Source organism: Nerophis ophidion, linkage group LG02, assembly GCF_033978795.1.
Source record: "Nerophis ophidion isolate RoL-2023_Sa linkage group LG02, RoL_Noph_v1.0, whole genome shotgun sequence".
Taxonomy (NCBI): Eukaryota; Metazoa; Chordata; class Actinopteri; order Syngnathiformes; family Syngnathidae; genus Nerophis; species Nerophis ophidion.
In genome coordinates, this window is record NC_084612.1 from 24,528,200 (window position 1) to 24,539,636 (window position 11,437).

Below are 11,437 nucleotides of genomic sequence, written 5' to 3' on the forward strand. Positions count from 1 at the left end.
AACTGCCCATCTGCTGCCAAACCAGAATTCTGCGCTGCATACTTCACAACCGCTAGCTTGAACTTTAAGTCAAACTTTCTGTTCTTCTTCCCCCTTAAAGTATTCCCGCCCATCAGTTGTGGTGTACCGCTATACTGCATATGGGCTAATATTAGGAAGAGGAGTTTAATTCACAAAATGGGCTCAGACCTCGGGCGGCTATTAGGACATGGGCGGTTATTTGCCCAAGGACGTTTACTTGGTAATATACGATATATATATATATATATATATATATATATATATAGATAGATATATATATATATATATATATAAAACATATATAAACGAAAAAATAGGACGAATTCTGTCAGACAATCCATATTTTAATCACACTTTTGCATTTTTATTAATATCATGAATAATTACAGAAAATGTGTTGTATACATAATTTAAATTACCTTTTTAAAAAATACCCTAGTATTGTGATACAATTGCAATTTTATTGTCAGAATGTCAAAGAGGAAATCTTTTGGAAATGTTTTAATAGGATTAATTTTTCCACAACTTGCTAATAGTTTTATATGAAGTACTGTCAGCGTGTATGTTAAAGGAAAATTTGCCACATGAGGTATGCATTTACACACACTTCTTAGATACCCATCCATAGTTAAGATTAAGGAGTTCATCTGTGTTTATACATAATTAACGGGATCATTTTGGTGGTTGATCGCATGGGTTAACGCATTAACTCTGACAGCCCTTATTAGGATATAACCCAAAGTAGTCAGTGTACAGCTTGGAAAGCTTTCCTCTGAAAGTAAGTCGACACACAACCATTATTGTCCCCTCCACCTTCTGTTTGAGGGTGCCCAGCAGTCCCAAAACTATGAAATTCATGTTTCTCTCAAACAAAACACAGCTCACTCTGTTGCGTCTGTTGCGACAGCACTTATGCAGCCCTATACACCAACACCCGACATTATCGTTTTTGACTGCAGGCAAAACAATAATTCATGTGTTGAGTCAGTTTCAGATGATGGTAAAGCTATACTGCTATAGAAACTGCCTACTACTGCCCCTTGAGAAAATATAATACAATTGTGCAGTGTACACTTTCATGAGAAACTGAACCAGTGTAGGTACAGTATGTACGGTATTAGACATACCTTTAATATTTCTGGATTGACATATTTCTCAAATGCATGGCCAGAGGAGAGAAAAGGTGCATCATCCTGCTCAGAAGTTTCCTGTATAGGTAGCAAATAGGAGCAAATCCCCTTTTCCAGTAGGCATCTGTCTGCAGTGGACCGGGTCAGAGACTGAGGGACAAGCCCAGTCTCGTTCTCCTCTGCGTCACACAAAGAGCTGACAAGCATGGATACAGCCAAAACTATCTGGTCCTGGGGTGCAGTGGCACATTTCTTTCTGAGAAAAAAAGGTGTTTCTGTATATTAAATAACGCAACATTGCAATCACAGTAAATACAAAATAACCCAAAGTGTGACCTACCTGTATGCTGCCATAGCATTGTTCCGGATAGTCTGCATCCTCTCCTCTGGCACTACATCGTTACCCAGGAGACAGGCCAGTAGCGGTAACTGGCTAACATACAACCCAATGGCTTGGCAAAGCCTCTGCCGGTCGTATAGGACAGTGGTGAGGCTGTCTAAGTGCAGTTTCGCCACCGACAAGTAAGGAGCACTTTAAAAAGGAGAAAAATTACACATTAAATCTGGCTGGTTATCTGCATATTTTCAAGCCAATTTTAGTAGTTTGTGACACCAGGAAGGAATGTGTAACCAGAAGTCAAACTGAAGGCAACCTTTTGCAAGACTCAACCAAATCATGAAAGTCCTGCAGCATATTTTCCCTTTTACTTCTACTTTTCTATGTTTTGACACCACAAGGCAGATTTTCAAATGTATATACTGCTGTATGTTGTAGAACCACAATCAGAAGTACTTTATTGTTCCCCGAGAGGAAACTATGAGATGTAGTGGTTTGAAGTCAATCTTTATAAAACACAACACAATAAAATCAACATTCTGAATGGATGTGCTCATTTGCATTAGGTGTCATGGCTGAGCTGGAACCTAGCCTAACTTATGTTGTTGATGTAAAAAAAGTAGTGCTGTCAAATTATTATTATTACTATTTTATTGTTTTAATTTAATCATTTTAATTCCACTTTTAAATTTGGATTAATCATGACAAATCATTGGTTATTACCTGCTTCCATGATTTGAATTGACTTAAAAAAGACCCCAATATTCGGACACCATTCAAGTTGATTGTGAGAATGTCATCCAGGGACATTAATTTTAATGTTCTACTTGAATGCACATCATTCATTTACTTAAAACATGGGAAGAGTTTTATCTTAAGTACCATCAGGCTGTATCTTAGGGCAGTGGTTCTCAACCGCAACCTTTTTTCAGTGAGGTAACCCCTGTGAACATTTTTTAATTCAAGTACCCCCTAATCAGAGCAAAGCATTTTTGGTTGAAAAAAAGAGAGAAAGAAGTAAAATACAGCACTATGTCATCAGTTTCTGATTTATTAAATTGTATAACAGTGCAAAATATTGCTCATTTGTAGTGGTCTTTCTTTAACTATTTGGAAAAAAAGATGTAAAAATAACTAAAAACTTGTTGAAAAATAAACAAGTGATTTAATTTTAAATAAAGATTTCCACACATAGAAGTAATCATCACCTTAAAGTGCCCTCTTTGGGGATTGTAATAGAGATCCAACTGAATTCATGAACTTAATTCTAAAAATTTCTTCACAAAATAAGAAATCTTTAAAATCAATATTTATGGAACAAGTCCACAAAAAATCTATCTGTCAACACTGAATATTGCATTGTTGCGTTTCTTTTCACAGTATATGAACTTACATTCATAATTTGTTGAAGTATTATTCAATATATATATTTACAAAGGATTTTTGAATTGTTGCTATTTTTAGAATATTTTTGAAAAATCTCACGTACCCCTTGGCATACCTTCAAGTACCCCCAGGGGTACGCGTACCCCCATTTGAGAAACACTGTCTTAGGGTGTAATTTTCCAGCTTGCACTGCAAGTCTCCTCATTCATTATTGCACTGACATACGTTGTGCATTGACCTGATCATTGACGGTATTGCAACTCATGCCGCATTTCAAGTAACCATCCGCGATTAAAGTAAAGATGCAGGTACGGTCAAAATAAATTGCGTGATTAATATGCATTCATACACGATTAATGAAAAACATTTTTGTGATTACTCACAAGTTAACTTGTTATTTTCTATAGCCCTAAAAACCCACCTGTCAAATATGATAAAGTCCGAGTCCTGTCCCAAAATGCCCATGCAGCCATGGCGACGAGCGTAAGAGGCAATTTCATAGTCAGCTTCTTGCACTGAGCTGAACACTTCTTGCCCTAATGACCTGCCAAAATATATATATTCAACCTTAAAACCCATTGATAAACAATAATTTGTGAGTAATGGTAAAATCATTAACCCTGAAATTAAACATCAATTATATTAAAAAATCCTCTTAAGCCATTTATTATCAAAGTACAGGGTGTCCATAAAGTCTCTTTATTTAATAAATGTATTATATAAAGCATTTGCAATAGGCAAATCTGTGGAAATTACTACAAAATTACGAGATATTTTCCTTTATTTAATACACCTCCAAATGAGAATATTATTTGAATGAAGTACAATCAAGACAGGATTTACAGGTTGTTTATGCCCCGCATCTTTGTTCGATACACACTATCTCAAACAAAGCCCCATAGAAACAAGTCCAGCAGAGTGACATCTGGTGAACGAGGTGGCTTTAGTATTGGGACAATCCTTTCCAAACCACCAGTCTAGAATTGTTTGATATAAGAAACCACAAATATCTCATCAATTGGTTTTGTAACTTTTAATTGGTTTAGATTGCAAATACTTTGTGGACAACCTGTACTAATAGTATACATGTACTAATAGTATACATGTATAAAGGAAGTTCATCAGAAACAAACCTGAGGGCAAAGCGTGTGAACGTTGCCAAGCCAGAAGGCAGACAGAAGAGATTTCTTCCCGGTTGTTCTCCGTGTAACTTAATGTAACAAAATACTTTACACACCTCCCCATTCACTCTTCGTCTCCGCTTCACCTGTAAGCAGGATTCAAACAATGGTTCTATACATAAAGTTGAACAGGTGGAGTATTGGCAAACTAATCCAGCAGGCACCACCCACAGCAGATACAATAGTAACAGACACTGTTGACGTTGACAGTTCCAAACATCTCAGATTTACAGTTTCTTTCCTCACCCATTCATGTCTCTTCTTTTCCTCAACCACACCATCGAAGAAGAAGACCAGTTTTATTCCTGCAGTAGTAAACCTCTCTATCCAGCTTCTCAGGATGCTCATGTACTCCTTCCATTGACCCCCACACACCCAGTCTTTACAGGTGTACCAGTGGCGCAGGCAGGCCATCCCATCCACAACAAGTGTGGGACCTGCGAGAAAAGGAAACGTACCGTAAAAGTGTGCTTTTTAAAGTTGAAAGAATGGTTGTTGTCAGAGTACTTTTGACGCAACAAACTTTTTACTTTCACTTGATTATTTTTTAGAAGAAAAAACGCCACTTTTACTATGTTACATTAAGTTTAATTATAATCTTTATATATATTATTATTATTATAATTTGACATGACGTCAGACAGGGCAGCACACATGTTCATACAACGCACTGTCATCTGTGTCAGTAGAATTGTTCACATTTCAGCCTACAATAATTCGTAGATGTTTTAATGTTTTGGCTGCGCATGTTCTAAAATTATCCCAGTTATAATGTGGCGGGCTTCACGGTGGCAGAGGGGTTAGTGCGTCTGCCTCACAATACGAAGGTCCTGAGTAGTCAGGGTTCAATCCCGGGCTCGGGATCTTTCTGTGTGGAGTTTGCATGTCCTCCCCGTGAATGCGTGGGTTCCCTCCGGGTACGCCGGCTTCCTCCCACTTACAAAGACATGCACCTGGGGATAGGTTGATTGGCAACACTAAATTGGCCCTAGTGTGAGAATGTGAGTGTGAATGTTGTCTGTCTATCTGTGTTGGCCCTGAGATGAGGTGGCGACTTGTCCAGGGTGTACACCGCCTTCAACCCGATTGTAGCTGAGATAGGCACCAGCGCCCCCCGCGCCCACAAAGGAAATAAGGGATAGTAAATGGATGGATGGATAATGTCGTGGCTGTAAAAATGTGCATATTTTGTAGTACATGCTGTACCAGTAGGGTCTTTCTCTGTCTTTCACCCAAACGCAAACACCTAAACTACTGTTGTGGTGGAAATACCATTAAAAAAAATAACAACTAAATAAGTTAGAAGTTACTCACGTTTACTTGGTACTTGAATTGTTTTTTTCACTGAACACTTACTCTTACTGCGAAAAAGAAAAGAGTTTATAAGAAAAGATCCTAGGCGTTAGTGCTTATGACTACAATAACGCTAATACTTTGTCAAAATGCAGGTCACGACATGCAATTTGAGTATTGTTGGCAGTTTTTGGATGTTTTATGGTGCTTAATGGTGACTCCCATTAGCTTCATTGTTAACCCATCCCATCCATCCATTTTCTACCGCTTGTCCCTTTTGGGGTCGCGGAGGGTGCTGGAGCCTTTCTCAGCTGCATTCGGGCGGAATGCAGGGTACACCCTGGATAAGTCACCACCTCATCACAGAGCCAACACAGATTGACAGACAACATTCACACCCACATTTACACACTAGGGGCAATGTTAGTGTTGCCAATCAACCTATCCCAAGGTGCATGTTTTCGGAGGTGGGAGGAAGCCGAAGTACCCGGAGAGAACCCACGCAGTCACGGGGAGGCCATGCAAACTCCACACAGAAAGATCCCGAGCCTGTGGCTGAACTCAGGACCAGTGAGGCACATGCACTAACCCCTGTCCCACCGTGCTGCCTCATTGTTAACCGTACTTGCCAACGTTGAGACCTCTGAATTCGAAGGGGGTGCGGGGATGTATATTGTAGCGTCCCGGAAGAGTTATTGCTGTAAGGGGGTTCTGGGTATTTGTTCTGTTGTGTTTATGTTGTGTTACAGTGCGGATGTTCTCCCGAAATGTGTTTGTCATTCTTGTTTGGTGTGGGTTCACAGTAGGGGTGTGGGAAAAAAATCGATTCGAATACAAATCGAATCGAATACGTTGTGCGATTCAGAATCAATTCTCATTTTTAAAAAATCTATTTTTTATTTTTTTTTACTTATCAATCCAACAAACCACTACACAGCAATACCATAACAATGCAATCCAATTCCAAAACCAAACCTGACCAAGCAACACTCAGAACTGCAATAAACACAGCAATTGAGAAGACACAAACACGACACAGAACAAACCAAAAGTAGTGAAACAAAAATGAATATTATCAACAACAGTATCAATATTGGTTATAATTTCAGCATAGCAGTGATTAAAAATCCTTCATTGACATTATCATTAGACATTTATCAAAATCTCCTCTCTGAGCTGCCACCTTACCGTGGTAGAGGAGTTTGCGTGTCCCAATGATCCTAGGAGCTATGTTGTCCGGGGGCTTTAAGCCCCCTGGTAGGGTCTCCCAAGGCAAACTGGTCCTAGGTGAGGGACCAGACAAAGAGCAGCTCGAAAACCTCTATGAAAAGTAAAAACAAAGGACCCAGATTTCCTTCGCCCGGACGCGGGTCACCGGGGCCCCCCTCTGGAGCCAGGCCCGGAGGTGGGGCACGATGGCGAGCGCCTGGTGGCCGGGCCTGTACCCATGGGGCCCGGCCGGGCACAGCCCGAAGAGGCAACGTGGGTCCCCCCTCCAATGGGCTCACCACCCATAGCAGGGGCCATAGAGGTCGGGTGCAATGTGAGCTGGGCGGCAGCCGAAGGCAGGGCACTTGGCGGTCCGATCCTCGGCTACATAAGCTCGCTCTTGGGTCGTGGAACGTCACCTCACTGGGGGGAATGGAGCCTGAGCTAGTGCGCAAAGTAGAGAAATTCCGGCTGGATGTAGTCGGACTCAATTCGACGCACAGCAAGGGCTCTGGAACCACTTCTCTTGAAAGGGGATGGACTCTCTTTCACTCTGGCGTGGCCGGCAGTGAGAGGCGACGGGCTGGGGGGGAAATTCTGGTTGCTCCCCGGCCTAAAGCCTGCACGTTGGAGTTCAACCCAGTGGACGAAAGGGTAGCCTCCCTCCGCCTTCGGGTGGGGGGACGGGTCCTGACTGTTGTTTGCGTATAACGCACCAAACAACAGTTCAGAGTACCCACCCTTTTTGGGTACACTCGAGGGAGTACTGGAGAGTCCTCCCCCCGGGTGATTCCCTTGTTCTGCTGGGGGACTTCAACGCTCATGTTGGTAACGACAGTGAAACCTGAAGAGGCGTGATTGGGAAGAATGGCCGCCCGGATCTGAACCCGAGTGGTGTTTTGTTATTGGACTTCTGTGCTCGTCACAGTTTGTCCATAACAAACACCATGTTCAAACATAAGGGTGTCCATATGTGCACTTGGCACCAGGACACCCTAGGCCGCCGTTCCATGATCGACTTTGTATTTGTGTCATCGGATTTGCGGCCTCATGTTTTGGACACTCGGGTGAAGAGAGGGGCGGAACTTTCTACCGATCACCACCTGGTGGTGAGTTGGCTGCGATGGTGGGGGAGGATGCCGGACAGACCTGGTAGGCCCAAACGCATTGTGAGGGGGTGCTGGGAACGTCTGGCAGAGTCTCCTGTCAGAGAAAGTTTCAATTCCCACCTCCGGAGGAACTTTGAACATGTCACGAGGGAGGTGCTGGACATTGAGTCCGAGTGGACCATGTTCCGCACCTCTATTGTCGAGGCGGCTGATCGGAGCTGTGGCCGCAAGGTAGTTGGTGCTTGTCGTGGCGGTAATCCTAGAACCCGCTGGTGGACACCAGCGGTGAGGGATGCCGTCAAGCTGAAGAAGGAGTCCTATCGGGTTCTTTTGGCTCATAGGACTCCAGAGGCAGTGGACAGGTACCGACAGGCCAAGCGGTGTGCAGCTTCAGCGGTCAGAGAGGCAAAAACTCGGACATGGGAAGAGTTTGGGGAAGCCATGGAAAATGACTTCCGGATGGCTTCGAAGCGATTCTGGACCACCATCCGCCGCCTCAGGAAGGAGAAGCAGTGCACTGTCAACACCGTGTATGGTGCGGATGGTGTTCTGCTGACCTCAACTGCGGATGTTGTGGATAGGTGGAAGGAATACTTCGAAGACCTCCTCAATCCCACCAACACGTCTTCCTATGAAGAAGCAGAGCCTGGGGTATCTGTGGTGGACTCTCCTATTTCTGGGGCTGAGGTTGCTGAGGTAGTTAAAAAGCTCCTCGGTGGCAAGGCCCCAGGGGTGGATGAGATCCGCCCAGAGTTCCTTAAGGCTCTGGATGCTGTGGGGCTGTCTTGGTTGACAAGACTCTGAAGCATCGCAGACCGGGGTGGTGGTCCCTCTCTTTAAGAAGGGGGACCGGAGGGTGTGTTCCAACTATCGTGGGATCACACTCCTCAGCCTTCCCGGTAAGGTTTATTCAGGTGTACTGGAGAGGAGGCTACGCCGGATAGTCAAACCTCGGATTCAGGAGGAACAGTGTGGTTTTCGTCCTGGTCGTGGAACTGTGGACCAGCTCTATACTCTCGGCAGGGTTCTTGAGGGTGCATGGGAGTTTGCCCAACCAGTCTACATGTGCTTTGTGGACTTGGAGAAGGCATTCGACCGTGTCCCTCGGGAAGTCCTGTGGGGAGTGCTCAGAGAGTATGGGGTATCGGACTGTCTTATTATGGCAGTCCGATCCCTGTACGATCAGTGTCAGAGCTTGGTCCGCATTGCTGGCAGTAAGTCGGACACGTTTCCAGTGAGGGTTGGACTCCGCCAAGGTTGCCCTTTGTCACCGATTCTGTTCATAACTTTTATGGACAGAATTTCTAGGCGCAGTCAAGCCATTGAGGGGTTCCGGTTTGGTGGCCGCGGGATTAGGTCTCTGCTTTTTGCAGACGATGTGGTCCTGTTGGCTTCATCTGGCCGGGATCTCCAGCTCTCACTGGATCGGTTCGCAGCCGAGTGTGAAGCGGCCGAAATGAGAATCAGCACCTCCAAATCGCAGTCCATGGTTCTCTCCCGGAAAAGGGTGGAGTGCCATCTCCGGGTTGGGGAGGAGACCCTGCCCCAAGTGGAGGAGTTCAAGTACCTGGGAGTCTTGTTCACTAGTGGGGGGAGAGTGGATCGTGAGATCGACAGGCGGATCGGTGCAGCGTCTTCAGTAATGCGGACGTTGTACCGATCCGTTGTGGTGAAGAAGGAGCTGAGCCGGAAGGCAAAGCTCTCAATTTACCGATCGATCTACGTTCCCATCCTCACCTATGGTCATGAGCTTTGGGTCATGACCGAAAGGATAAGATCAAGGGTACAAGCGGCCGAAATGAGTTTCCCTATCTCCCTTAGAGATAGGGTGAGAAGCTCTGTCATCCGGGAGGAACTCAAAGTAAAGCCGCTGCTCCTCCACATCGAGAGGAGCCAGATGAGGTGGTTCGGGCATCTGGTCAGGATGCCACCCGAACGCCTCCCGAGGGAGGTGTTTAGGGCACGTCCAACCAGTAGGAAGCCACGGGGAAGACCCAGGACACGTTGGGAAGACTATGTCTCCCAGCTGGCCTGGGAACGCCTCGGGTTCCCCCGGGAACAGCTAGACGAAGTGGCTGGGGAGAGGGAAGTCTGGGCTTCCCTGCTTAGGCTCTTGCTCCCGTGACCCGACCTCGGATAAGCGGAAGAAGATGGATGGATGGATGGAGGGATTTATCAAAATCGCATCTCATAAGCTTGACAACACACTGTGTCCAATATTTTCACAAAGATAAAATAAGTCATATTTTTGGTTCGTTTAATAGTTAAAACAAATTTACATTATTGCAATCAGTTGATAAAACATTGTCCTTTACAATTATAAAAGCTTTTTTTTTTTTTTTAAATCTACTACGCTGCTTGCATGTCAGCAGACTGGGGTAGATCCTGCTAAAATCCTATGTTTTGAATGAATACAGAATCATTTTGAATCGGAAAGATATCGTTTTTGAATCGGGAATCGAATCGAAAAAATTTATATATTATCGAATCGTGATGCCAAGAATCGAGATTGAATCGAATCGTGGGACACCCAAAGATTCACAGCCCTAGTTCACAGTGTTGCGCAAGTTTGTAACAGTGTTAAAGTTGTTTCTGCAACCATCCTCAGTGTGACGTTTATGGCTGTTAACCAAGTATGCCTTGCATTCACTTGTTTGTGTTTAAAAAACGCATATATTGTGTGACTGGGCCGGCACGCTGTTTGTATGGACGAAAAGCGGACGTGACAACAGGTTGTAGAGGACGCTAAATGCAGTGCCTTTAAGGCAGGCCCCAATTTTGTTGTCCGGGAGAAATTCGGCAGAATAGTTGCCACGGAAGGGTCACTGAAATTCGGGAGTCTCTCGGGAAAATCGGGAGGGTTGGCAAGTATGTTGTTAACCACCTCCTATTATTTTATATTACAAAACACAATGCATAATAAAGAAAGACATATGTGTTCTTGTCCTTCTTAGGGATTGTGAATGATAAGCAAACTTCCAATAAACAGTGTAGTTACCCTTTAAATACAATCCTTGGCTACTCTACTCACCCCTCTGGAAACTGGACTAAATTGTACATCAGAGGCATTATCTCCCACAACTGGTGGGATGATGAGAAGCCAGTTGTACATAAAACGAAGTTATAAATACACTCAACTAGTCGTGGTGTCCGAGGAGATCTGTTGTCTGGCCATGTCTCCCAGGTTGACAGTCAAGCAAGACTCTGGACACCAGCGCTCCATGAAATACTGAAGACCTTTTACTCCCATTTCTGTGGAGGGAAAGCAGAAAAAATGATACTCGCCGTAACGTGTTCACATCATGCTGCGTGCATACTTACTATCTCGTCTTGATGCTAATAGCTAGCTTAACCTCGATTTGCGTCTTTCGTAAAATAAATTAATTTATCCTCTCCACTTCAAACTGACTCGTGATACAGAAAAACATTACCACCGTTACACTTTTTGTTTAGCGACTCACTTACTCTGTTTAGTATAATGAGCATAATAAAGCGGCGTGTCCTCTCGGTTGTTTTGATGCGCTCTTACTTCCTGGGTTGTACGCGTGACGTCATGACGCAGCAAAAACAACAAACACGTGCTCGGCGCATGCGGACCACTACTAACAATTTAAACCGGGTGCAACAAATCCATAACACCCTATGCAAACCTACAAAGCTAATACCAAATATAATAACTATGTATGCTATAGATTACATAAAAAACAATACACTTCTTAATGTGGCATGAATATGAATGGCCCATTGTGGTCTTCCTGCTTCAGTCCACCC

General features: G+C 44.0%; 1 protein-coding gene across 5 annotated transcripts in view; it reads right to left on the bottom strand.

Annotated features, from left to right (window-relative positions):
- The window catches only part of fam120b (family with sequence similarity 120 member B), a 58,671-nt gene extending 47,442 nt beyond the window's left edge, over positions 1-11,229 (bottom strand). For 4 of the 5 annotated variants that reach the window (XM_061880096.1, XM_061880089.1, XM_061880104.1 and 1 more), the window contains exons 1-7: positions 10,988-11,229; positions 10,805-10,918; positions 4,302-4,492; positions 4,008-4,141; positions 3,296-3,418; positions 1,492-1,683; positions 1,149-1,407 (exon numbers count right to left, since the gene is read on the bottom strand). In XM_061880096.1, coding sequence (XP_061736080.1) covers positions 1,149-1,407; positions 1,492-1,683; positions 3,296-3,418; positions 4,008-4,141; positions 4,302-4,492; positions 10,805-10,916 — 1,011 coding nt within the window. In that variant the 5' untranslated portion in view covers positions 10,917-10,918; positions 10,988-11,229. The remainder of the gene's footprint in view (positions 1-1,148; positions 1,408-1,491; positions 1,684-3,295; positions 3,419-4,007; positions 4,142-4,301; positions 4,493-10,804; positions 10,919-10,987) is intronic. The other variant, XM_061880113.1, reaches the window with a different exon arrangement.
- Between the last annotated feature and the right edge of the window lie 208 nt (positions 11,230-11,437).